General features: G+C 42.2%; 1 protein-coding gene across 4 annotated transcripts in view; it reads left to right on the plus strand.

The window, feature by feature from the left end:
* The first annotated feature begins 271 nt into the window (after positions 1-271).
* Positions 272-27,481, plus strand: part of rbm33a (RNA binding motif protein 33a) — a 32,363-nt gene continuing 5,153 nt past the window's right edge. Inside the window, exons 1-17 of one of the 4 annotated variants that reach the window (XM_004546819.3) lie at positions 272-508; positions 9,476-9,554; positions 9,960-10,008; positions 10,429-10,502; positions 10,601-10,916; positions 12,629-12,781; positions 13,135-13,312; positions 13,492-13,706; positions 15,406-15,724; positions 17,317-17,378; positions 19,966-20,095; positions 20,465-20,829; positions 21,243-21,506; positions 21,677-21,982; positions 22,920-23,729; positions 25,459-25,635; positions 26,419-26,604. In XM_004546819.3, coding sequence (XP_004546876.2) covers positions 490-508; positions 9,476-9,554; positions 9,960-10,008; positions 10,429-10,502; positions 10,601-10,916; positions 12,629-12,781; positions 13,135-13,312; positions 13,492-13,706; positions 15,406-15,724; positions 17,317-17,378; positions 19,966-20,095; positions 20,465-20,829; positions 21,243-21,506; positions 21,677-21,982; positions 22,920-23,729; positions 25,459-25,635; positions 26,419-26,604 — 3,702 coding nt within the window. In that variant the 5' untranslated portion in view covers positions 272-489. The remainder of the gene's footprint in view (positions 509-9,475; positions 9,555-9,959; positions 10,009-10,428; positions 10,503-10,600; positions 10,917-12,628; positions 12,782-13,134; positions 13,313-13,491; positions 13,707-15,405; positions 15,725-17,316; positions 17,379-19,965; positions 20,096-20,464; positions 20,830-21,242; positions 21,507-21,676; positions 21,983-22,919; positions 23,730-25,458; positions 25,636-26,418; positions 26,605-27,481) is intronic. The other 3 variants (XM_004546817.3, XM_004546818.3, XM_004546820.3) reach the window with 3 other exon arrangements.

Here is a 27,481-nt window from a genome sequence, read left to right on the forward strand (position 1 = left end):
GACCCGCTCTACCTCCAGAGCCACAGCTGCCCTAACCTGAAAAAAGGCTGAAAAGGTCACTTTGAATTTATAGGTAATACACTTACTTACCAATATGCCACATAATATTCAGATTTATTATTGTGTTAATGATGTATGCTTTTTGTAGAACTAATACGAAGTCAACTTCATACCTTATCCAGATGTAAAGTAAATATCCCTCCCTCATCTTGCATGTAGCCTAGTAGTAGAGGGCGAACATATGTCTACGGAGAGAGCTCGATTTCCTGCAGCAAACCGATCCAGGGAGCTGGACTTTCCCCACCCACAATGCATCATCGCTGCAAACCCATCTCTAGCATGCTTGTATCCTGGTCGTGATCTGAAGTCATTGCCGCATAGAAGCTCTTGCCAGTCTCATATTTTAAACCATGAAAATGGTGAAGTACTGAAGATTAAATGCACTCTGCAGTACAGTAATCACACTTTAAGCGGGACGGGCCTTGCATCATGTCATCCAACGACCAGGGTGAGTAATATCAGTTGATTTTGTCGATAGTGTTAAGTTAGCCTCAGAGCTAAGTCAAGCTAACTTAGCTCGTTCGTACTGTCAACAGACGGCTTCAATGAGAGAAGGCCGCACGCTAGCCATTAGCTAAACCAGCTTTGTAAAACGAAAACGAATATAAGCAGACGAAAATACCGGACACAACGTTAACTCAACAAGTTTAAATTTGTAATACGCTCCAGCTGTGCATAATTCCCAAAGCTATTGTTAATACATTGAGGACAAAGTCAAGCGCTGATTAGCGTTGAATTTCCTTTTTGGCCTGTTTGCTAACATTATTAGCAAATACGCTCGCTGCTAGTCTGGTATCTGGTGGGATTGAAAAAAACCACTTGATTCCTGAATAGCTAAGCATAATATAAAATAAGCCATGGGTCCTATTTGCTTTCTCTTGAATTTTAAAGCAGATATAATGGTTCTCTAATCAGGTATTTTCCCCTTTTTGATCGCAGTAGCGCTTTTATCGATAGCTAATTTTGATAGCTCAAGGTAGTCGCCACCCCCCACAACATACTCTTTTATGGATGATTAACACTGATTATGCACCTAACTACCTGCAGTGCAGGCTGTTATTCTATGGCTTTTTCGCCAGTATCGTAGCTATACTCACAACTGCACATTTCTATAAGGGCACTATGACGCAGTTAACGCGGTCCGTATGTCCCCATAGTGATTCCTACATTGTGTTTAGATAGCATTGCTTTGTAGAGGCCATCTTACGATCACAATTACAGTAAGAGTTAATACATTTGATTACAAGCGGTAAAATACAGGCACCAGACTCTAAACACTTGAACAAAATTGGGATCATTTGGATTTTGGAATTGGTTGGGACCCCAAGGCCGGACTGACCAATGGCTTTTACCTCAAATAAAACCCATACAGAGATTGGATCTCTAAGAGATTGCTGGAGGGGGCAGTTAAAAATGTCACTTTATTCAGTATAAATAAGAGGATGATAATGCATCAAACAGCTGCAATCCTATTTTCTACACATCAGTTCTGCTACTACATTGGCAGACTACATTTAGGAGGCCATACTGACTTGGATGAAGGACCTCACACTGGATGACTGAATTGCGACTTGGCGGCAACCTAAAATAAAAATATTGCAACCAGTCGCAATAGATGGCTTCCCCTTCCTGAGCCTACTCCTGCAGAGGTTTCTTCCTGCTTTCTTTTTCCCCACTGTTGCCAAGTGCTTGCTTAAAGGGTGGTTGTTTGTTTGTTGGGGTTTCTCTCTGTTATTGTAGGGCCTTTACCATACAATATAACTTGCTTTGATTCGACTGTTGTTGTCACTTGGCCCTGTATAAATACAATTTAAATGAAATATTATAGCGTTTAAATAAGACCACATCTTGCTAGCTGTCTGATATGCACCACTGAACAAGTCATGATGAAACACACTGCATTGGGACTTTGTTAAACAGCAGTAAAGAGCCACTACAGGCATTAGACATGAGATTTCTTACCAAAAACAGATTTTATGTTTTGTTTTTTACTTGTTTGTTTGGTTTTTTCCATCTACTTCTTCTTATGGGTTATTTTATTTGTCTTTATGGGCCAGCTCTGGCTGTATTTTTGCCTGTATGTAATTTAGCAAGCAATCACACTTAGATATTTTATTTTGATTACCGTTTCTGACAGCATGAGCATACTGGAATGCTATAGCCTTTCTTTTTGTCAAGTTCATATGTTAAATTAACCAGTTATTCTCCTGCACTGCATGAATGCAGAAACTTTTTTAGCCTAACTTCAATGCCAAATGTAAGAGTTTGTGATTCGTGCCTTTAGCAGTCCATTAAACAACTGACTCATACATAATTATTGTTGACACTGATGGCGGTCAACTGTACAACAGTTTTTCTGTTGAAATCCCATGCTCAGTGCATGGCTGCTTTTCTAGGATGTTATTTAAAAATGGCAGCTTTATCAGGCTCTACTGTCAGAGTAGATTTTCGAGCTGAAAGCACAGATACAGAATAATTAGATGAGCAGAGACTGAATTATTAGGCAACCCAGATTCAAGAGCCCATTTTAAAGCTGCTAATTTGCCCTTTGAGTAGAATAACTTTTGCCAGAACAGAAAATGTGCAAATGTAAAAATTAAAATTGATAATAGGTTAATTAAATTTTGCTACATTATTTTCAGGGTCTTGAATATAGTTCTTGTTGCATCACTGACACACAGTTATTAACCTCTGAGCACACTGCCGGTGGAAACCTGCATGTCATGCCTTGTGTGTGTTTATGTGTGACACATGCTTCCTGCAACAGTTGTTTGGTACTTAATAGCACAAGTGGCTCTCTCGTTGACGTTGCCATAGACTGTAGACAAGGTAGTAGGCTCTGTGAATGATGAAAATGTCTACCAGTGGGAGTTCATTGTTAAACTTGTTTTTAATGGTTGGCTGTGCTGCTGTTGGCCGACATGCTTCCATTCGCTTTATCTTTATTAATTATTGGAATTATTTTTGGAGGGAAAGACGTGATGTGTTGCTTCATTCTGTTTGAATACTCTGAAGGTGCAAAGCGTTCTCACTACAGATACACCCGACTTCCCACCGTCAGCAGTGACTCCCGCCATGCTGTGTAGCTTTTAACACTTTACTGATAAAACAGAAAATTATTCTGAATTACATCGTGTAATTTACCAGATAAAAGTTTCATGCTCGACTGTCTGTCAGGGAGCACCAGCCTTAGTTTTGGGGAGGGTCATGAAGGATGGTCTGCTCGAGATGGGTAGAGGCGAGAAAGGTTCATGGATGTAGAAGGACGCCCATGAGCTAAGCTTGATATTTAAATCACAATTAAATTACCTGAGCCTCTTCCAGCTTTGTCGAAGTCAGCAGAGCAGAGCACATTGTTATATCCACCCGTCTTAGAATCAAAGTAGAGATCGCAATTTTCTTGGTTGAGTCTGATTTTTATTTATTTATTTTGTGTGACCTTTCATTATCAGCTTTTGCCAATCCTGATTTTCTTTCTAAGGGGTATAATTGATAGCGTGCACAAAGAAAAATCAACTTTTGCTAACAGGACGCTGACATTTTTCTCTCATACCAAGGCTTCTGCTTTGTGACTGGCTCTGATGTCTTTAGATTGATGGATAGCTGGATGGTTTTGGATAGCTTTAGCTTTAGTTGCGTTTGGTAGCTTCTTTAAAATGTTTATGTGAGGGTGTTTTAAGTGTCTTATTAAGTTTGTTGTTACAAATGTTTTCGTGCTAGTTTCGTGCCTTACTTTGATTAACTTTTTGTTTTCACTCACACTGAAGCACTTGCATGTTAATAGGAATTTTAGTATGTGGCCTGTATGAAACACACTGGCTGGTAATTGGATATAGAGGGCTTACAATGCTGAAAATGCACTGATTCCAATCCCTGGCTGATCAGTCAGTGCATCCCTAATTTAAACAATTTCAATTTGTCAGTATTTTGAGCATCCGTCCCTTTTTTTGCTCATATGATGTCTGGCTTTCAGAGAATCAGAGGTTGCATTTTGCGCATGTGCTGTGTTCTAAGTGTAGGGATGCTATCTTGAATAGAATGAGCCTGACAGATTCTATTCAAGGCTGTTTGGAAAACCTGCTAAAATTGAGTTCTTCAGATTTAGGTGAGCCCACATAATTTGATCTGTGTTCTTTTATCTCTCTGATTTAATTCTGAAAGTTCTGATCAGAGTGGTTAATATCTCAGCTGCTTTGACATTCATTGATCATGTTGCTGCAGTGAGTTTTACCCCAGTTGCATCAAGGTCTATAACGTTTGAACGGAACATTTATTGATTTAATGGAGGCCAAATCTGCGTCAGTGCTAGCCATTTTCAAACAAAACCTAAAATCGGGTTATTGATCACTGCCGCTTTGGTGGCCTCAGAATCTCATCTCTGATTTTTGCGGATGATGTGGTTCTGTTGGCTTCATCGGGTGAGGGCCTCCAGCTCGCACTGGAGCGGTTCGCAGCCGAGTGTAACGCAGCGGGAATGAGGATCAGCACCTCCAAATCTGAGGCCATGGTTCTCAGCCGGAAAAGGGTGGAGTGCCCACTCCGGGTCGGGGATGAGTTCCTGCCCCAAGTGGAGGAGTTCAAGTATCTCGGGGTCTTGTTCGCGAGTGATGGGAGAAGGGAGCTGGAGATCGACAGACGGATTGGGGCTGCGGCTGCAGTAATGCGGACGCTGCACCGGTCAGTCGTGGTGAAGAGGGAGCTGAGTGTAAAAGCGAAGCTCTCAATTTACCGGTCGATCTACGTCCCTACCCTCACCTATGGCCACGAGCTGTGGGTAGTGACCGAAAGAACGAGATCGCGGATACAAGCGGCGGAAATGAGCTTCCTCCGAAGGGTGGCTGGCCTCTCCCTTAGAGATAGGGTGAGAAGTTCGGCCATCCGGGAGGGGCTTAGGCTACGTTCACACTGCAGGTCTTAATGCTCAATTCCGATTTTTTGATCAAATCCGATTTTTTTGTCTGCGTGTTCACACTACAAATAAAATGCGACAGCAAACGCTCTCTAGTGTGAACGCTCAAAGCGGCCCGCATGCGCAAAAGAAGACGTCACACACAACGCGCTCTGTTTAGACCCAGAGCAACAGTATTGTTTGACTGATGGCCGTTAATATAAAGACTTCGGTCTTCACGTTTCCCAATTTTTGCTTTAAGTTATTTTGTTATTTACATAATAATGTAAATAACCTAATAATGATCCTTATTGCTGTTTAAGAGAGGAGCGGTGCTTCAAAGGATAGCTGTAGATTTCTGTCAGAATCTGCAGATTATACAGTACAAATAAAATGTTTACGTTGTCTTCCCAACAGTTTCACTGACATCTACACTGGATGGCCAGGAAGCGTTCGCGAGGTCTTCTCGGGCGCTTCTCTGGCGCTGATAATTGGCTTCAGTCTTGTGTCGGTGACGTAAAAGGCGGATTTAATGCGACTTGACCGTTCAAACAGCAGTCGCTTTCTAAAACATCGGATATGTATCGGATTCAGTACCACATACGAAAGTGACCCAGATCGGATTTGAAAATATCGGATTTGCGCCGTTCACACTGTCATAGCATGATCGGATATGGGTCGCATAGGGTCAAAAAATCGGATTTGATGCGCTTTCGCCTGCAGTGTGAACGTAGCCTTAGAGTAGAGCAGCTGCTGCTCCACATCGAAAGGAGCCAGCTGAGGTGGTTCGGGCATCTGGCAAGGATGCCCCCTGGGCGCCTCCTGGGCGAGGTGTTCCAGGCATGTCCCACCGGGAGGAGGCCCCGGGGCAGACCCAGGACACGCTGGAGAGATTATATCTCTCGGCTGGCCTGGGAACGCCTTGGTATTCCCCCGGACAAGCTGGAGGAGGTGGCTGGGGAGAGGGAGGTCTGGACCTCTTTGCTTAGGCTGCTACCCCCGCGACCCGACCTCGGATAAGCGGATGAAGATGGATGGATGGATGGATGATCACTGCCTTTAAACTTATCAGATGTGCCTTTTTATTGACACGAGGCCCATCGCTTATTGAGTACACATCATTGTACACTGCACTCCTTTGTATTATGTGTATTTTTTAACCTATTCCTATATAAATAAAGTTGGTTTGCCTGAATTGGCTACTGTGACAAATTAAGATCGTCCATGATAGACGATCTGTGTTCTTTCTCTGAAAGGTTTCAAAGAGTTTGATCAGTTTGCGTAATAGGCTCTTGATACACATGTCATTGCAACAATAACGGCAGTTTGTTGGGGTAAGGAGCATGTGCAGCAGGGTGTTTGCAGTTTAGGGGCATTTCAGATTGTGAAAAGCACATGGTCTGTTGCAGGGCTGCAAAATTATGGCCAAAATAATAAAAAAATAATAATAAAAAGATGGACAATCATTTGATTATTGATTGCTTTTATTGAGGAAAAATACACTGTGCTACATTTCAGGTAACTAAAGAAGCTTTTCAGTAGGGCTGGGCCATATTATACCGTTCACGGTAATACCGGTATAATGTTAGGCAACGATAGGAAAATGAAATATCGCGATAGAATGGGAGTAAAACGCGCATGCGCAGTGCCTTTGTTTTCATACGGACATGGCCGATTGTTGAGTGAAACAGATGAACCAGAATTGGTTTGTAAAAATGGTGCAACTTCCGTGATGTGGAACTGGTTTGGTGTTTGTCCGTCAGATACACAACAAAGCACATTTTTTTGCAGAACATGCAAGCGGCCGTTCTAAGATGCTCTTAAATCTGGGAGTAATCTGGGTCCTAAACTCCGTATACTTCAGGTCAAACAACACTGCAGCATCACTTAGAGTTAAAAACTGTCTAAATTCTTTCATCTTTAATAAAACGATCAGCATTGCTGCTTTACCAGGTGTAACTATAAAGTTCAACTTCCAGGCATCCATGAAAACAAAAGTTATTACATTTAACGGAGTTAGAAGTTAGCAGGAAGCTAGCGGAAGTTAGCTCGCTAGTTTCGCTAGTTACCTAAGCATGATATTGCATGTTCTGACTGAGAGATTTCTGAAAAAATTCAAATGTACAGCTCTGCTATCACTTCCAACATAAATGAAGACAGGAAACTAAACAGCAGTGACGTTTGTAGGGTTACTGAAGTTTGGCTAGCTGGTATATAATGATGTGCTACGTGATCGCTAGCGACACAGCTATGTTAGCATAACATAAACAGTGAAGCTGGAGGACGAACACTAACACTTTTCCACTTATAAAAGTTAACGTGAAGGTTCTTCATGGTTAGAGACAAATGCAATCGCATGGCAGGATGCTGTAAACGGACCAAACTTCAGTCAGGAGAACAACTGAGATAATCCATCCACAATACCAGGTTAGTCATTAATATACTGCAACAACATGGGAATAGAGCAGCTGCCAGAGAATTCAACATTAATGAATCAATGGTACAGAAGTGGAGGAAGCAAGAAGAATGAGTTTAATAAAGTTTGATTTATCTGACTGCTTTGTTTCGCTTAATGTGCCTTATAATCCCGTGCACCTTATGGTCCGAAAAATGCGTACTGCACACTGCAGTTTAATGTTGCAAAGCACCTCTTTTTAACTTCAGTGGATATTATACATGGTTATGCTCAGGATATGTCAGCCCATTTCTACTGGAAATGCCTTTTGGTTAAACTTTCAGCAAGGAATTTGCATTTGCACTGTTACATTTTTATAAAGCTTTAATGTACATAAAAACCAGCTTCTTGTTTAAGTGAAAATAAATGGAAGGTTGTCTTTTTGCGCTAGTAATGTTGTGGAGTTGTATTTTGTCTCGCATCAATTATATCGTCGGTTATATCGTTATCGCAAATTTTCAAATATATATCGTGATAAATATTTTTGGCCATATCGCCCTGCTCTACTTTTCAGACAAGGTGTTTATTCACTTGACTCAAGTGCATCTCCTAGAAGGAAAATATAAAGTATTTCATTCCATTAATCAAACCTGGGCGATGGATATGACTAAAACTTGTAGCAAAGTACTTGAAAAGAGATTCCTCTTTATTTACCCTTTGATTGTTTGCATATAGTGCAGGTTTTGCTACTTTGGAAAAATGATTGCGCTGAGAGGTAGCCCATCTTTAGTCCAGTAAATGTATCATTTTTCTGAAGCTTTCATTATGCAAAGTGTTTATTGGGTGCTTATTTTGGCTAAATGTGATTGCATTGGTTTTTCAGTGTATTTTTGTGAGCTGGATGGAAACTGATGCACTGCACAGGCTCACTTTCATGGATGTCTGAGCACCCATTGCTTTTTCCCTCAGCCTTTATTGCAGAGCAGTTTGTGGTGTGTTTTCAGGGAGTTGAATAAGTTCATTGTGTTGCTGGTTGGTTGACAAAATTTGCCTTAAATACAAAGTATTTCCAAAGAACAAATGATGTTCTCTTCACCACCTGCTGTATTAGACATTTGAAGTTTGTTGTATTTCTGTCTTTTAACATTATGTTACTTGTCCAGACTAGTCCAGGAAAATTGAAGCTTTGTTGCACAGGGAACAGCTGTGATTGGCACATGCAGGCACGTGGTCAGGTGCTGATTTAGGAAGCGCTTGATTTGCCTCTGCTTTGTGTTCCATTGGGGAAGCACGCGTTTTCAGTGTCGCTTGATCAATTTCAATTAATTGTGGGAAGCCAAAATGGTGATCGAGATTAAAATTCAATTAATTGTGCAGCCCGATTCCATAATGTTAGTCTAATGCTTTACATATTAAAGGAATTTCTTAGCTTTAAGATACATAAAATATATATTCGTAAAAGCGCTAGTTTCCAACCCAAAATTTAAATATTTTAATATATTTTGATTTACTACAACTCAGCTTTAACATGATGGTGGAGAAACATGCCCATCTGCGTTAGTCCTGCCAAGACATAAATTCATGTGTGGCTTGACGTTCAGCTCAAGTGTTGCATCATGGTCGGTAGAAAAGAGACACTAGTCTTCAGTGTTTTTGACCAACATTTGCAAAGTAAATGTAAAAGTTTAATTGTACAGGCAAGGAGCCTCCTCCATTTTTAATGGATACACGGTCCCACTAAAACAAGCATCATAGTGAGAATAATAGGCCTATGGCATATGAAGAAAATGTGGGCTATGTCTCACCTTAAAACTAATTTTTATATATTTTGTAGTTATTTTAAGCCGTTGCCAGATTTCCCAAATCATGTTGAAAATGCAGACGTATTTATTTTCATGGAGTGATTTTTATCCTGCTTTATGTGTAACGAAGTGATTGTTCATTGTTAAATCTTACTAACGCCGCATGTGATTTGGTCTTAACAGATCTGCATAAATGATAAAAAAGTGGCTCGAGCCACTATCCTGCTTGCCGCCTACCACCCACCTCTAAATCCATGTGGGAGCCTTCTGTTAGTATTTTACGTTGCTCTTGTTAGAGCTAATGTTGAAGCACAACTGTCCTTTTTGCAGATTTTGACTTTGATGAATATGACAAACCCGGTGCTGAGCGATCACGCAGAAGGAGAGGTGAAGATCATGATCTTGAGAGGTAAACTATTGCATCCATCTCTTTATTATATTAAATGGCACAACCTGCTGTTATCATTGAAATGTGTGTAATGGATTTTGGCCTGTGTTTTAGAACTTTTACATCCCTTGTATTGGTCAAGATGCTGCTGAAATTACTTATCTTTTATTGCAATAATATTATTATTGTTAAAAGTTGAGAATTATATATATATATATATATATATATATATATATATATATATATATATATATATATATATATATATATGTATATTATTTTTTTTTTTTTTAAGAAGAGTTTACCTAAACAGGTTTAACTTGCTAGTTGAATAGAGAGTTGACAGTATTATGTAAGGCAGTATTAAGTAACATGCTGATGTCTAACTCTACTCACCTGTCATTGTTTGTCTTTTTGCTACAAAAGTGATTTGGAAGAGGATTTGTTGGAAGAGGACTGGCTGTCAGGTAAAAAGGTAAGAATAAGCTAAAAGCTTTTAAAAGTCACATTTTTTTGCTGTGTGTGCGCTTTGTGCCAAGCTGTTGGTATGGTTTCTCTGCTTAAAAACCGGAAAACAACATCCTAAACATTAGTTGATGGTGTTTGTGGAACATTTAGAAAGTGATGCGATCAGTGGATTTGTAGCAGGTGGCTCCTCCACAGGGGGAATTGTTGATGTGAACCAGGAGGAAGTACAGTGGACAAAAAAGCACTCTGTTGACCTGTCCAGATTGCCTTCACCACATGGGAATAGAGCATCCTTTGGGGTTGGAGGTGGTCCCCTGCCCCCACACCTTAAACAGACACACCAACACACGCACACATCTAAAGAACAGTATGTTTAACACCATAATGGCCCTGTTTGTTTGTTTGTTTGTTTGTTTGTATGTTTCAGAATCCATCAGAAATGTCAGATGAAGAGCTGAATGATGATCTTCTCAGAAGTGATGATGAAGACGTAGATCAAAGGTAATCCACTTATATCTGTGTCCTCATCTTTGCTTAGACTTCCATCATCCCTCATTTCTGTTTTATGGGATGTTAAAAATGTTTTCACTTCCTCTCAGTGGTCAGGATATCAGCCTCAATACCACATATACCCTGGGCACATCCTATGACCAGCAGGACAACTCACAGGAAGCAGACTATACCAATGACGTTGTGAACCTCGGTGCAGAGGGCTGCGAAGAAGGGGATGTGGAGGAGGCGGAAGAGTACCAGCAAGAGGATGAGGCATATACAGAGGAATATGGCCAAGAAGATGGCGCAGAGATTTCCGAAGACCAAATGGGCTACGCTGGAGAGCCAGCAGAGGCTGACGACGACTATCAGGATGGTGTGCTAAACATCCAAATCAATGAGCCTATTGATGGTGAATTTCAAGTGAGTTCTCACATTTCCTCAGTTGTTCAAATCTATGCCTAAACACACACACATTTCTCTCCCCCTTTTCTGCCCAGCTCTATTGTGTCCAAGAGATAATGTCAATTTTCTTGTCTCAGTACAGGGTCAGTCAGGATTGAAAATCTATTCAGGAGAAGGAGATGTTGGTCGGTGTTTTTTGGCAGGGGAGGATTAGATTCATTATCACTTCCTGCCAGTTAATTTCTCCATCTTGCTGACAAAGTTTTGTTGACAGCTTGTTTGGCGTGAGGTAATGCTCTGCTGTCGCCTCCAAATCCCTGTGCCATTGTGACCTTGGGCCTTGTATCTTTGGGGGAGTAAGAAGCTGCTTTGTGTCAGGGAGATGTGCTGCCAATCGGCAGAGGTTAATGTGGGGGGCTTTTATCTCTGCCTTTAGACTGGATCTGATAAAGTCTCATGCAGGTGAAAAGATTATTGACCTTCCCGAGGACACTCCATACAGTTTTCTAATGATTGATGTGAGTTTCCCTTTTATTCGTTTTCCTTTCCTCTTAGCCTGGGCTAAGAGGATCAAAGATAAGACCAGATCCATGTGCAAATGTCTGTTATGCTCCATTTACTATGGTGTGATTGTGTGTGTCACCTGACAGAGATATATTAGCCTACCGTCTTTCTCCAAACAACGATAAGATGTTGACCTTCTTAGCACAAGTGGCTGCCTATTTTGGATTGGATATTTTGGAGATGTCTGCAGGTGTGGAGGTGTATTTCAGCTATCTGCAATGCCTGTTTACAAGGTCACTAGACTGCATGGCCTTGACATTTTGCTCACTGTGGTATTCATTGAGCATTTTGTGGAACAGTTTAAAGGATTAAGCTGTTCTTGTGCCTCCCTTGGGGCTTACTGTCCATCCGCCTGGTTTGGTTGGAATATTCCCCCCCCCCCATTTCTGCCTTTTTACGTGGAGCTGCTGCTGGCAGGTTAATGGAGCACAACACCTAACATCACCTAACATCACTGCAAGACATACAATCTGACCTTATTCAGCCATTGGTATTTGTTAGAGGGTATTGTGCAGTTCGGATGCTGGAATCGCTGGCAGCTCATATTCCAGCTATGTTGCACCTTTTGTGTGTTGATTTTTTTTTTTTTTGACTGAGTTGTGTATTTGGATCACAGCTCAGTGTTTGCATCATGGGTTGAAGTGAAATCAGCGTGGACAGTAACGGAGTGATTTGTGAGGAGTCAGTCAATGATATTTTCACCATCATTGAAGCGGGGAGGAGTGTTTTTATCTGCGCCTGCATTTCTGTATATCATGTCAAACATTTACATCTCATTGAATTTCAAATGCTGTCAGGAATAGTAATGAAGCCTTGCTCCTACTGTTATGATAATTTGGGTTTGGAAGGGGTGGGGTTGTCTGGTGCCTCCCCAAAAACCTCACCATAGCATTTTTATTTTATTTATTTTTTTGTCCTTTTTTAATGAGAAAAGTTGAAATTTTATCAATCTGCACTGCAAAGTATGTCATCATGTCACCTCTTGCGTTCATTTCAGCTCTTAGTGATGGGAAAAAAGATAATCTATAACAGCATTTTTATTAAACAGAATGTTTTTTTATTTTCAACAGAAACAGGAAAAATAAAAAATTATTTGCCCATTGCCGGTCCTAATCAGAAATCTGTTGTCAATTTATTGATGCATATTAACCGTTTCATCTTTAAAGGATGAAGAATACGAAACCCCCTATGGTGATGAGCCTCTTGATGAAGATGGAGCCCAGCAGGAGGAGGGCGCAGGGGAGGACACAGAGGAGGTGGAGGGAAATCAGCAGAATGAAGACACTGCTGAAGGGAATAGAGTCTATGACATGGAGGAGGTATTCTGAAGCCAGCTTCTTTAGATTCATTGTTTTTATTTCAGTGTTGAAACGGGATGAACAAGTGGTGCTACAACTTCACATGGTACAATCAAGCTTGAGGGCTGGCTTTGTTAGCTAGGAATGCATAGAGCTTGATTGGTAGCAATGGGAGTATATGCTTTAACCTTCTGGCTACTGGCCCCCAACTATTGGTGTATATTCAATAAACACCAGCATGAATTTTAGGATGTCCTTTCATGCAATAAAGCCAATGATGAAATTAAACACAGCAAGCCACAGAGTAAAAATGGTGAAGCAAATGTTAGGATAGGAGACGTCTTCTGTTTCTAACATCGGAGCATGTCCTTCAGGGTGAAAATGAGGCTGTGCGAGAAGAAGAAGAAGAAGAAACAAAGGAGGAATCGGATGAAGAAGACGAGGAAGATGAAGAGTCTGGCCGCATAAGGTTCAAATCTGAAAGAAAGGAGGGCGTTGTTGTGCGCCTGGCAGATGCAGGCTCCAAAAGGCGGAACATCCCTGAAACACTAGGTACAAATTATTCCTGCTGGGAATAATTTATTCTGTATCCACTGACAGCCTGAATGCTTAAAGATGCTGAAACATTGAATCTCTCTAAACTCTTATAGGCTTCATTTACATTACTTAAACTTCCGTTGATTTAAGTTTAATGTATGAGTGCCTCCTTTTCCTGTTCCACGTATAAACAGAACTGTCAGAGAAGGCCAAGCGAGATTTGATGGAATTCGAGGAGCAAGAACGGCAGAAGAAACAAAATCGTTACGGAGGCAGAGGCCGAGGTGGGGGACGAGGAGGCAGAGGAAGAGGAGGCTTCCCAGGGTTTGAAATGGGAGATTATAGAGGAGGAAACCGAGGAAGAATGAACGACCAGAGATTCCCCCCGATGGGAAACATGGGCATGCAGGTAAAGCACTGTCAAGTCATCCACCTGAATGTTTTTAAAGCGTTCTCCTATTTGGCTGCACAGAGCATTGCATCACTCAGTACTGTGTCACTTCACTGTAAGGGAGCATGAGGGCTTCACTGAATAAGATGATTTGAAATGGCTCAACTTTTTACCTCCTTGTATTCGTCACAGTTACAAGGCAGCGTGTCTAAGTACTTGACATGTATTTATTTTGCTGCTGCTCTCCTTCCTATCTAAAAGCACCACAGCAATGGTTGATTACACATGGAAAGAAAGTCAAAGCACTCTCTGCTCTCCTGTAGTCAGTGATATATGGATTATAGAAAATGATTTAGCAGTTGTTCATTTAGACAGCATTATAAAAAATTGTTTGCTCTTTACACAGGACTGAGCTCCAACCATTTAATCTTTTGATATACATTTATTATTGGTGAAAAAGTCACATTGAGCATGTACCATAATGTGCATGTGTATGTGCAAGTAACTAATACTTTTTCAGCACATCCTGGGCCTTTTTATACACTGGTATATGATATAAATAGTTACAATGTAAATTAATTTTATCAAATAAAAATGTTATTCTTTTTTTTTTTTTTTTTTAAATAAAACAAACTGTGTAGGTGTGTTGGGTTTCTTTACGTTTTTAGATCAAGGCTTCAGGTAACAAATAAAAGTATGAGTTGGGTGTTTCCCCCGTTGTTCACAGCTTGAGACTGATTAAAGTGATTCTTTTTCAAGGCTAGATGAAATCCAACTCCAGCACTGCATTATTTTAGGTTGTATTAATTAGTGTTAATAGGCTTTAAAATTCAAAACCAAACGTAAACACTGGAAATGAAAATTTAATGGCACAGGGATGACATGCCAACACCACAAACATCCTGCTGGCTGCCGTTAATAAGTGTGTGCTTTTTACAAGGCACTCTAGTTGTCAGGCTTAACTATTTGACTAATTTGGTCACTGACATGTTTGTTTGTTTGCTCGGTAAACATACTGACCAATTATCAAGGACCCATTTGAAACATCACCTAACTATATAATTATTTTTTTGATGCATCGATGGCAGGGATATTCCAGTGGTAGCAGGTGGCATGACTTTTAAGTGTTGGCTTTGTTTGTTTTTCTTAATTTTTGTAGCATATTTCAAAGATTTTATATTTTTATTGAATGAAGGTTGATGAAATCTAACGCTGGGTTCACAGTGCAAAAATTGTCTACCTCTAATGATGGTCACTGTGGCAGAGTTAGCGATCATAGTCATTAAAAACCTGCCTTTTTGTAACTGAGAGACATGACGGAGTACTTGCTGTTTCTCCTTTATTAATCATGATTGCACATGATATCTATTGAGCTACACTGGCAGCATCATTCCTGTTTTACTTTGCTCATAATGGTCAACCTCACAAAATATTCTGACATAGCACGTTGTCAGGACAGTTGCTCCAGTTTCGATTAACAGTGAAGCCTACATCATCTGTATGAGGCCACAATCAGGCTGTTATCACAGAGTCTGAACCCAGCATAAAGAAAACAGACGTACATCCTATTTCTACCATACTGTCTTTGCTCTTGCTGTTGAATTGACTTGTTGGTGTGTCCTCGCATCATAGCAGAATCCAAAAGATCGGAAGGTGTTTTGACGGGTTGTTTTGGTTTTCCCTCCTCTCTGCTTTCCTTTCTCTTTCCAATTAACAGCAGTCCTCGCGAATGCTTCCTCCTCATCAGTCTCATCAGCAGCAGCTGCATTCCCCGCAGCACCACCCCTCACGTCCAAGCGGACCGCCTCACTTCCAAGATCACGGGCGTCCGCTTCCTCAGCAGCCCCTTCAGCCCCTCATCCCTCCGCACATGTCTCATCGCTCCCCGCCGCTGCGACCTCAGATGGAGCCGCCACCACGACTGATGAATTCCCCGCCACCCAACTTCCCTCCACATCACCAGCAACAGGCTCCACAACCTAAGAACATCCACATTAACCCCCACTTCAGAGGGCCTGCAACGTCACCCGTTCAAGGTACCTTTCTCCAGCGTCAACCCAGTGCTTTCTGGGTGACTTTTGTTATTTAACCTAATATATCCCTCTTATTCAGTTTTTCTTTGGATTAGTGTTAAAACTAAAATTGCTGGAGAACTTATATATTCAACAGTTCTGTCCATTAACAAGGGGATCAAGCCAATCTCTCATAATTATATACACATTTACAGGTTTTAATGCATAAGAAACCACATTGCTTTAGAGAGTCGTATTTGTTGTGTGCAACTTTTTGGAGTCAAAGATATAACACACAAAAAATCGAGAAATTGACAGGAAACTGAGAATCCCACCTGCGCACAAAGTCAGTCAAACGGTGACTTCATTAGTATTTCCAGTGTTTGTTATTGTAGCTTCAGTGTCTGCAAATAATCTGTAAGTGGAAAAAATTAGTTTATTGAACAGTTTTCGATGCATAAACTTCAAGTAAGCAACACAGCGTTTTGCCCCGGGTTCTTGTCCGGCAAACCTCTCGGCTGTGAGGTGGGGAGGGAACCCCCACTCAGTGTAGCCACACACGCCTGAGGCTGCGACCGAGCCAGTCTGCCATCCCATTAGTGATGATGGTCAGTTCTTCATCTTTGGGCCGTGGTAGTAATTGTAACTGATGGTTTCTTATAAACTCAGTGAAGTTACAAGAGGCTGTTTATCTATTTGCCTGTTTATTAAACCACAGTAACTGGCAATGGAGACATCTTTAATTTAAAAACAAAACAAAAAACAGGAAATGAACACAGATTAAGGACAAAGATAAAAGTTAATCTAGAAGTTGAAAATCTGGGCTTTGGCCTGGCTTTCATATGCTGCGAAAACCAAGCTAAAACCCAAATTAAGCCATGTTTCTTTATGGTGGCTGGAAATGTATTTAAACACTTTTTAGAGTAGATTCACAAAATTATGCCATATATGACCCGATGAGATGTCTTAAATTTGTTAGTATGGGCACTGAAGATGAACAGTGTTACAATAACTCAAGTATGCATTCATTCACTGAGATGGGTTATCCGGCCTGTCTGTCCAGGCCGAGATTGAAATTGTGTTAGGAAAGCGTGTGCAGTGTGGGCTGTGCTCCCAAGAGAAAGGCATTTGCTGGAAGATCTGGGGGTGCCTGAGGTTAGGATTGTGTGCGCATATGTGTGCAAGTGCATTTTATTTATTTACTTTTGTACATCTGTGTTGTGTAGTTTATATGTTCCACTTTAATTTTCTTTACCAGTGCTGGATGTTGGCATATGGTTTCACCAATGCTTATTAAGAAAATGCCATTAAAAAAATAACATTTCAAACAATAAGAAATTTCTTCTTTTATATTTGTTGATTCAAGCAAGTATTTACTATTTCCTTGAGCTCCCTGGTCTGTACCTAACTGGGGAGGGGGCAGATTTGTGCAGCAACACTGAGCTAAAATTTAACATGTACCCCTGACTAAGAGCCTTTAGCATGGATATGTCTAATGGTCTCCTTCCTTTCTACAATCACCACCCTCTCTCTCTCTGCCTACTGCCTCTCATTTTCATTTTCTCCCCCTCCCCCTCCTCCTCCTCCTCTTGCTCTCTTTCTACCTCTCATTGCAGTGCCCTTGATGCCTCCTGCTCAGAGCCAGCCCAGACCTGCTGTGGGTCCTCAGAGGTTCCCTGTGAGTAGCAGCTGCTCCTCTACCTCTCTTTCGCCTCACTTTCTCTCCTCCTTCACACGGTTAGCGTCCCTTTTAGTGAGGGCAATATCATTACTTCAATTAGCCTGTCTGCCCAGGCCAAATACTGTTAAAGAAAATCTGTAAACACTGATAGGAGCCTGGCTGCACAACTGGAAATGCGTGATAGGGGCTTTAGGCGGTCGACTTTTAGAGGTTGGGGCTGCAGTGGCGGGACTTACTTAGTAGCTCTTTATGGATGGGCTGGGGCTCAGACTAGTCAGCTTGGCATATAATGGAATTGTGAAACCAGGATATACTGCCAGTTAAAATTCACTTTCCACAAGTTTGTATCCCAAAGGCACAGAGACCTTTTTCGAACAGTATCTAAATTAGTGAAACGGGGTGGTGGTTTGATGGGGCTCGGGTGTACCACATATTGCAAAGGCAGAATTTCACGTCAGACGGGCTGATCTTAAGTCGGTGATTTCCTGAAAGAAAAGGTCCTTTATTTCACTCACAAAGAGCCCATCCAAGACATGACAGAAATGCCTTTAAAGTAATTACTGTATTGAAGGAAATCACTCGCTAGAAAGTCACCCAGGGTGCCTTAAGTTACTCCATCCTTCTACTTAATGATGCTCAGGCATCAGGTGGTGCTGGTACTGACTGACATCTTTCTGGAGAGCGCCTTTTATATGGATTTATGCAAATGAGCCATTGGAAATGGCTGCATCCAATTGCGCTCATGTGAATTTACAACCCTGCTGCCAGATGCCAGACCTCTGCACAGTAGTCGGTCTTTGTCAAAAATGTATTTTTATTTACACAAATTTCTGGCCTTTAGTGTCAGTATCACAGCATTCCGGTTTCTTGAGGTCTGTGATTGTGCTGGTTATTGATGGCACCGTAGCAAAGAGCTATTTTGGCAGTACAAGGGTGGGTTGGAAAGGTATCCAGACAACTGGACTGATGAACAGCATAGTGTTGGATTCCCCAGCTGTCAATTGCATTTAGGCTGGTGTTGCCAAGGACACAATTTGAAATGCAGGTGACATACCAGCCGGCAACATCCCATTTATCGGCAGGCACCTGATTACTCATGATTATCATACATTATCATCCCATCAAATTTAATTGTTAATAGGCCAGGCGAATTGGGGGTCATAGCCTCTAGTATTACTGCATTAAATTTTTGCTGGTGGAGACAGGTTTTGAAATATTAATCTCAACACCAATTAAAGTCATTATTACGAATATTTTTACTCTTCACACATTTAGTTTCACCACAAAAGAGCTGCAACTAAGGATTATTTTGACAATTATTTTGATTTGGTGCCCGTTCTCAGTTAAATATTGATTAATGTTAATGGAAAAACCAGGAAATAGCCAAGCATGCGCTTTCTATCTGCTCAAAGCTAACTGTTAAAGTCAGAAAGCTTGTGTTGTTTTAAACCTAAACAACAAATGCGTTTTAAAAAATTATCCGATGATGAGTCGTGTCTGAGAAAGAGACGCCTGCTCTGCAGACACTTTGTAGGAATCTTTTCTCCTTAGCTATTATTAATTTACAGCAGTGTTCACTACTTTGAAAATAGCACAAGTAGTAAATGATATCAGTCTTATGTTAAACCCAGAAACAAAAACTCAAGTTTCCATTCTTTGTTATATAGTTTGACATTTGGCCCATCTCTGTTATATTTGTCACGGTTATCCCATCACAACTAAGCACTGTCCTTGCATCAGTTACATAGCGAGTCGACTGTTTATCAAGGATTAGACGTGAGAGGATGAGCCGTGTTATTCGAGAGGTATTATATGGACACTGGAGTCCTCATTGTGCAAACCTGCCTGCCTGACCTTTCAGAATGGCATGATTGTGCCCCCATTGTGATCCTCAGTCTTTGTAAGCCTCTTTGATTAACTTTATGTTAAGCAAGTTTTTGGGACTCTGGCCTTCTAGCTTTCTAACACCTCTTCTCTCTAAATACCTCCACACAGCAGTGGAATAAAGATGGATTAAGCCTTGATAGCATCTTAAGTAATTTACAATAGGCTTGGAGGAGGCAAGCAGCCCATTTGTGGAAGTGGCACGTGTTGAATAGCAGGTTAATTTTTCAACAGAGATGGATGTTTAAAAGAATAAAGGAGACAGTTATGAGGGGGATTCGAATTCCAAGGAGGGATTAAATGGTTATCTAGTTTTCCTTGGAAGATAGATTGGGAGTGGTGTGCATGCGATGAGTGGAAAGCTGTCTAACATACAAAGTGGTTGAAACAAAGATGAGGGCACTTATCCCCTCGTGAAATACCCTTTCCTTGTTAGAAAAAAAGCCTTTTAGAAGCCCCGAGTAGCATTAATGCAGGTTTGCTCACAAATTCATGCTGAAGGGTTTCTTTAATATTGGCATGCATATTGATGTTTACAACTCAAGATTCTGCATCTTTTTAATGACCCTAGCACCTCAATTACAAGCGCTTTCTGCCCAATGCAATACCTCACAAATTCCCATTTTTCATTAGTTTAATTTGTTTGTGATTATTGAGTTCCCAGAATGGCCTATAATTCATGAGTTTTGTGTTTTCCCAGGGACCGGGAGACTTTCAGCAGCACATGCCTGGTAATTTCGGTCAGCCCCAGCGGCCCCCTCATCACATGGAGCCTTTTAGGAACCAGCCACCTCAAGGCCCCCAGGACAGAGAACCCCTCTTTATGGGAGGTGAGTCTCACATCCAGCCTTGATGAGGATAGCAAAGCTCTCGTAGCATATTTAACCCTGTTCATCATCACCTCTGGCGCTATACCTACAGGGTATGCTGCTAGCTTTCTGGTTAGCAGAACTCATGTAGAATTCATGTGTGTATATATTTATATACGTCAGAATGAAACCTGGAAATGGCATTATACATATTTCATTTGCAGAGTTAATAACCAACATGTTTGTTTTTCCGTTCACCTTGAGAGAGCTGGCTGTATCCGTTTTTCATGCTATAACAGTATACATCCAGAGTCTTAGTTACCGGTGTAGTCTCAAGGAAAGAAAGCTGACATCTCCCTTATGTTGTTGTTATTCCTCATGTGGAAACAGAGCGCACAGATTCAACACGGTTTCCAGGGCAGCACATGTTTGATCACCAGGGCCCCGGCCCTCTGATGAACAGCAGCAACAACCTCCACCAGCAGCAGCTGCCCAGCCAGGGCCACATGGGCTTCGGCCCACCAGGACCAGCCTTCAACCACCCGGGCCAGGGCCCGCTTGGACTGTTTGGGAGAGAACCCCCAAGACACAACATCCCTCCCCACCAAAATCACCCGGGAATGGTGAACTTAAATCAACAAGGTGGACCCCCCAACCAGCCCAGGCCTTTCATGGGCCCTCGTCAAGCTTTTGGCCAACAGGGGAACCTTTTCCCTCCTACACAAGTTCCGTTTGGGATGCAGGTACGACTAAGAGTAAGTGATTTCTATAACCACTAGATGTCTGTGTGTATTTGTGTCTGTTTGTTTAGTGAATGTTTGTTTATTTAACCCTTTTTCTCCTCTTCTACCACAGTTAGACGTGCTTTCTAAATTCAATAATTTGGTCTGACTAGTAATCATATTCATTGCTGCTAAAGTGTTGAGGCTCTTGTGTTTGGCACTGCTGCATTTTGACTGGAGACATAGACAAGAGCGCCCTCTAGTGATTAAAGCATTATTTTAGTACTATTTAGTTGGATGCATGAGGACACAAGTTAGAGCTCAATTATGTAGAGATTTCTCGTTCCAATGTTGGGAACAACTTTCAGAAAAACTAGTCCTGTTCCTGTTGTTTCAGAAAAAGATGTGTTCATTAAGCTTTTCTTCCTTTCCTCCTGATTTTTCAGGGCTTAATGCACGGCCCTCCTGTTTCCCAGCTTCCACATCATGATCCGCTGTCACCCCATCAGCCCATGCACCAGCAGCAGCAACACCATAGGCAGGACTTACCCCACCATCAGCAGCCGCAGCTAAATCTCGGTGAGCCTCGCCCCATGATGCACCATGGCCAGAATCCTTTCCATCAACAGCAGGGGCATGGCAGCCCAAGACAGATGAATCCCCGCCCTCTGAACCCCCAACAGCGCCACATGTCTAACAGGCAGAGAATGGTGAGTGATTAACATATTATCTCATTAATTTTATTCTTAAACTGGTCGCAGTTTAAGAATGAAAGAATAAAATGTTGCCATCGTTGTTATATGTATCGTGTCTATTTTTAATCAGTAAATAAAAACTGAGCTAAATGGTTTGAAAACACAAAATTTGGCCTTTTCTTCAGAACACACCTGTCTCCAAGCAAATGCAGCAGCGCAACAGCAACCTACGTGAGCTCCCTGTAGCACCTGGCAACACAAACACGAACAGCGCCCGCCCTGCCACCACCCCCACCTCCCCCGCTGCCAACATCAAGCCTGTTGCCAGGACAACACAGGGGATGCGTCCTGGGCAGAACACTCAGCCGATGCCTGACGGTGGCAAAGGAAGAGGCCAAGCTGTTGCGAAGACTGAATCACAGCCTGAGGGAGCAGGCAGGACAGTTGTTCGCAAGGAAATTCCACGCACGCCGTCCGGCGTGACACAACAGGTCAGGACTCGAAGATCAAATTTTTGTTGTTTTTTTTTGTCAGAGACAAGGACAAAAGAAGTAAATTTTAAAAAATGAGCATGTTTGGATAATACATAATGTGTTTATAGTAATGTGCTGATTTTTTTTTCCAAATACACTTTTTTATAAATCCTCTGGTATACAACACAGTGTCAAAAATGTTATTTGCAGCATTGTTTTTCCTGCATCATGAAATTCAAACCATCGTAAGCTCGTGTCCCAAAAGTAAAAGAAGGAAATCGGTGTTAGAGATGAACATTTCAAGCTAAAATACTCTAAAGTAGTCATAGGAAGCTATTTGACAATTCAAAGATTACCCCTCGGCACCCACTCTCATATGACTGTGGATATATATGCTCTATATACCTGGAAAACTATGGAGTGGTTGTTGTCATTCATTCTTTAGAACTTTTTAATGGCCATAGATGTTTTTTTTTTTCTTTTTTTTGTTTGTATCAGAGCATCTAATGTGTGTCTAGTAATTGTTAGTGAAGGCGGTATTCTTCTGTTTTAGTTAGAATTTATAATAGGCTTGGAGGAGACTGGCAGACAACTTATAATTTCATTGCTGCCACCTTCTGGTAGTACTGTTGCATTACATGCTACTAGATGCCAGTAAAAACAGGGGAATATTAATATATAATAATAATACTATACATTATTCTTTAAAGTAATGTAATCTAAAAACATTGATGTGTGTAATAAGTACAAAAAATTACTTGCTGTATACTAAAGTCTTTGGATTTTTACTTGCTAAAAATTCACCAAAAACCAAATCATATATTTGCTGATGACATTTTCACATGCTTTAGACTTAATGCCCAACCCAAGCACTAATGATTAAAATAAGACACAGTGCTACATCCAGGAAGTGAAGTGTGGCAGGCATATTTCCAGCTTGTGTTTTGTGCTACAGGATCCTGATGAGGATGAGGAGACACGGCAGTATCGTCTGAAGATTGAGGAGCAGAAGCGTCTGAGAGAGGAGATTCTAAAGAGGAAGGAGATGCGACGGCAGATGCAGGCTGGTGTCAGGAAGAAGGAGCTGCTTGAAAGACTTAATGCCCAGGCACCAAGCCAAGGCACCACTACTACACAAGCTCAGCCCGAGCAACCAAATAAGCAAATACCACACCCTGTACCTCCAGCACAACAACAGCAGCAGCAGCGGCAGCAGCAACCACCACCAGAACACAAACCACAACAGCAACTGCAACCACAACAGCAACTGCAACCACAACAGCAACTGCAACCACAACAGCAACTGCAACCACAACAGCAAAGACAGTTTCCTCAGAGAACACAACAATCAGTAAATCCCACATTAAAGACTGGCAATATAGGTAACACCATCCCTCCCAGCAGTGCTGCTCAGACCCCCGCGCCCCGTCCCAATGTCAGGACACGGCTGCAGATGGTAAAAGGCAGCATTCAGCAGCAACAGCCTGCCCGGCCTGTTAAGCAACCCCAACAAAATCAGCTGCAGCCAGTGCAGCAGCGAAGAAGCAGCGCTTTGCAGAACGTAAACCGACCTGGTGCTCCGATCCAAACCATTCAAGTTCCTCAAAGGAACGTACCTGATACTCCTTCAGCGAGTCCAGCCATGGCTCAGGCTCAAGGACCTAAACTTGGCGCTAAAAGAACTGTGATGCAGCGGGCAAGGAGTACTAGCTTCGAGCGCCAGCAGGTGCCGCAAAAAGTCAGAGTCGTCAAACTTTCAGGAGCGGTGAGCATATGATTTCATTTTTATCCTACACCTCTTTGCCTGTTTTGGTTTGACATTTATTTGATCCTCTTCAGCAGATTTTACCCACATGGGAAACTACACAGTTTTGAAAGGAAATGCCACTGATTGCCCTCACTGTCTGTGTTGCAGTCCAGATGATATCTAACCTATGGGAATGACATAGTGATGTCTGTGTCATTTTGGAAAAATTGATCTGTTAAGAGTTTCCTCTCTTAAGCTTTGGGATCTGGTATTTAAGCCACAGTGTCTTTACATACATTTTACCTAGAGAACACAGAAAGCCTGGAGGCATTAAAAGAGAGCAATATGACATTTATCTGTGGAGTTGGGGACACCTCATCACTGCTCCTAAAGGTTGATATCCTCTTTTCAGGACAGAAGAGTATTCTTTTAATGATAAAGGCCTCGGAGGGGGTAAAATAAGAATGACGGTAACGGCGGTAAAGTCCAGAATTACCACTGCTGTCTGTTTTTGTACTTGCTTGATAAGTTACTGCTGTGGCCTTAATTGCACATTAATCTTTATTGAAAAACCACAAAAGCGTGCGTGTTAAACATTCATACTTGTCACTGATGAGATGTGTTGGTGGGATATGATAGTATTTGAAATAAGCTGCTTTTCGACTTCATCCCAGAGGATCAAGCCGCCGAGCCAAAATCGCAGGCTGGCTGCAGATGAAGATAACTGGGTGTCAGCGCGTTAATGGAAACCTGCGCAGAGCTATCTGATGTAGCGCATCTTGGAGAAAAAAAGAGGAGTGGGATGTGAAGTGGGGAGAGAGAGATGGAAAGGGAAAGAAACGGCTAGGGCCCTATAGCAGCAGTGAAAAGAACATTCTCCAGGTGCTCTCTCTTCCACATTGTTCTGCTGTCATCAACGGGAGCTTGACAATGTTATCTCCTTTCCTTATTTTTCCTCACACTCTCTCTCTCCCTTTCTTGTCATCCCTCAGTTGCTTTTTTCCCTCAGCCCATCTCTCAGGTGCGAAGCAACAAAAGATGCCAATCCAAGACTCTTGTAATTAATCTTTTTTGGTTGAAGGTGGTGGCGGTGGGGGGAGAAACATAATACCTGTGTAAGAAAGTTGCCACTTTTGAGGATTTGGATTTGTATGGCTTAGGCACACAGATAAGAGGCAAATTATATTTTCATCAGGGATAATACAAAGCAGTGCAAAACACAAAAGCTGGGGAGGAGGGGAGCGCGCAAGGGAGATGGGGTACACATCGAGCTGCTGTCGTTTCAGTGTAATGCAGCTTAGCATTTGATGGGTGCAATCAGGAGCTGTGATTTCTATAGGAGGGATTAATCCATTTATTCTCAGCTGGGGACAGGTCAGAGATATCGCCTCTTTTCTTCCCTCGTATTGATCTGTCACATCTTTCTGCAGACTCGGGGAGGAGACGACCTTCAATTCCTCCCTGCATGTCAACACAGTTGAGCTGTGACTTTATTTGATAATGAGACCATCACCTTGTTGAGCTGATCTTTATTCTCCACAGCCTGGCGGATACGAATCCAGCGTCCAGTCCTGACGGATTTTAACGTTGTAGATATGTCCTTGCATTTCTCCCAGTTGCCCATAAACCACTTTCCCCTAAATGCTTAATGTGCATAAGGTGATTTTAAAAAGTGGGAAGTTTATAATTAATTATTCTTGTTTTTTGAGATGCTAAATTAGTTTTGCCCTCCATCATTCCCATCCAGAGTGGAAAGGGGCCTGAGGCCACAAGCAGCCCAGTACAGGAACAAGGCGCCTGGCCAGCAGCTACGCTCAACCAGGGCATCCAAAGGAAAGTTACCATGACAGGACAACAGCAACAGGGACCAGGTGGACCGTCACAGGCTAGCCGCGGGGGCATGGGCAACCCACAACAAAACAGGGTATGCTCAAAATGAGCTCTGTTTCTTTTGTGGTGTAGACACTAGAGAGAATTTCGCCTGAAATGTGATTATTAATGGAGGTCAGTGCACATGCGATGGCAGTTCTGCTATAAAAGAAGCTGAAATGACTCCTGTAAAGTTGTCCTGTGCCAGTGGCACTCCTGTGGCATTCAGTAGACGTACCAATCGAGGAGTTGTAATAAGACAGGACAGTATGCCAGGTGCGGGAGTATTGACAGGCTGAAAATGGTGTAACACAGGGGGACTACACAAGGTCCCCTGGCCTCTCTGCACGCCTGTCACCGCCAGGCTCCTGTCACTGTTACCGTACTCACTGGCGCTGACAGGGTAAGGCAGCCACCATAACGCTTGCATGGCTCCTCTCCCTTTATGCTCCCCCGCCCCCCAACACATACAGACATATTCCCACTAGCTCCTCTCCTCTCTTCCTCCTCCCCTCCTCCTCTTCTTCCTCCCCCTCTGCTGCTGAAGCAACATATCTCTCACTCACAAGCTCATATGAAGATATGCCACGCCGCTTGCATCGTGTTCTGATGTTGATGTTCAATGCAGAAATATGACGAGTCAATCATGTGAAAGCGTGACAAGGCTGAGAGGTGTGAGAGGGAAACGTGTAGAATTTTAAAAATTTGCCTTTGTGCTCAGAAAACTCTCCACACGGCTGAATGCACCTGCGTGCCCGTTTTTAGGAGGAGAAGGTTCACTCTGTACATCTGTGGTCTCTCTCTCTGTTTTTAAAATGACTCCTTCCATCGATTTTAGGTTGTTGTGTCAGGCCGGGGCCGAGGTAGAGGGGGTAGCCAGATGGGTCGAGGTCGTCCGATGCCCACCAGACAGAGCCAAAAGACTGCTGAGAGTGAGCGCTGCACTGTGTCCATTGAAGGCCTCTCCTCATCTACAACCGATTTGCAGCTTAAGAACCTTCTGAGGTCCATCGGCCCAATAGAGGTGGGTACCAAATACATCACCCTGGAGAATATGGTGTATTTATATTGTGTTTCCATACCTCGTTGACATGGCTTGGCTAAAGCTGAATTTATGCATTGTTTTTACATTAAAGCCTCATACATCACACTATTAGGTGATCTGCTTTAATGGTCAGATTGTCCTGTTGTAACCCTTTAGGGATTGCCAGTCATTGATAGCATTGCTACTAAGGTAGGTTGGCAGAGAAGGTTAAAGTGGACCCTTTTAGAGTATACATGTGTATAGATACACTAAGTTATGAATCTTGGGGGTCTTCCCCCCCCCCCCCCCCCCCCCCCCCCCCAAAGATTAATAAAAGAAATGAGCTCAATGAGTATCTCTGCACGTTTAGTCAGATTATTCTCCAAATTGAAAAATCCCCCCTCGTATGACGATGCTGCATACACACATTAATTTTAAAGTGTGCAGAAGTCTGAGCGTGTGTTTGCGTGCACATCTCCGTGCACACCCAGACACATCTGCGTTTGCAAGTGTTGCTTATATGTGATGTGACATGAAACTGTAGCGAGGTAGATTCCGTTTTGAATAATCTGTTATGTTATTTATTTAAAAGATTAAATTATCAAATTAGGTAAGAATTGGCGAGATATTGCCGATCACTTTGGTCATCTTGACACCCTACTTCACACTGAAAACTTAGAAACCACATATTTAGTGGCACCCACCAGTGACAGCAATGGCGTTTCTTATCTGCAACCCCACAGCGCCCTCTGTTGTAGCGATTCAGTAGGTTAGCTTTGAAGATCCAATTGATTATTCCCTTTCTTGTTACCACCCCCGCTCCCCCTTGCGGAGGAAAGGAGTATGCACTTCTATTTAGTTGGGCCTTTCCCCCCCA

Source organism: Maylandia zebra, linkage group LG9 (genome assembly GCF_041146795.1).
Source record: "Maylandia zebra isolate NMK-2024a linkage group LG9, Mzebra_GT3a, whole genome shotgun sequence".
NCBI classification, from domain to species: Eukaryota; Metazoa; Chordata; class Actinopteri; order Cichliformes; family Cichlidae; genus Maylandia; species Maylandia zebra.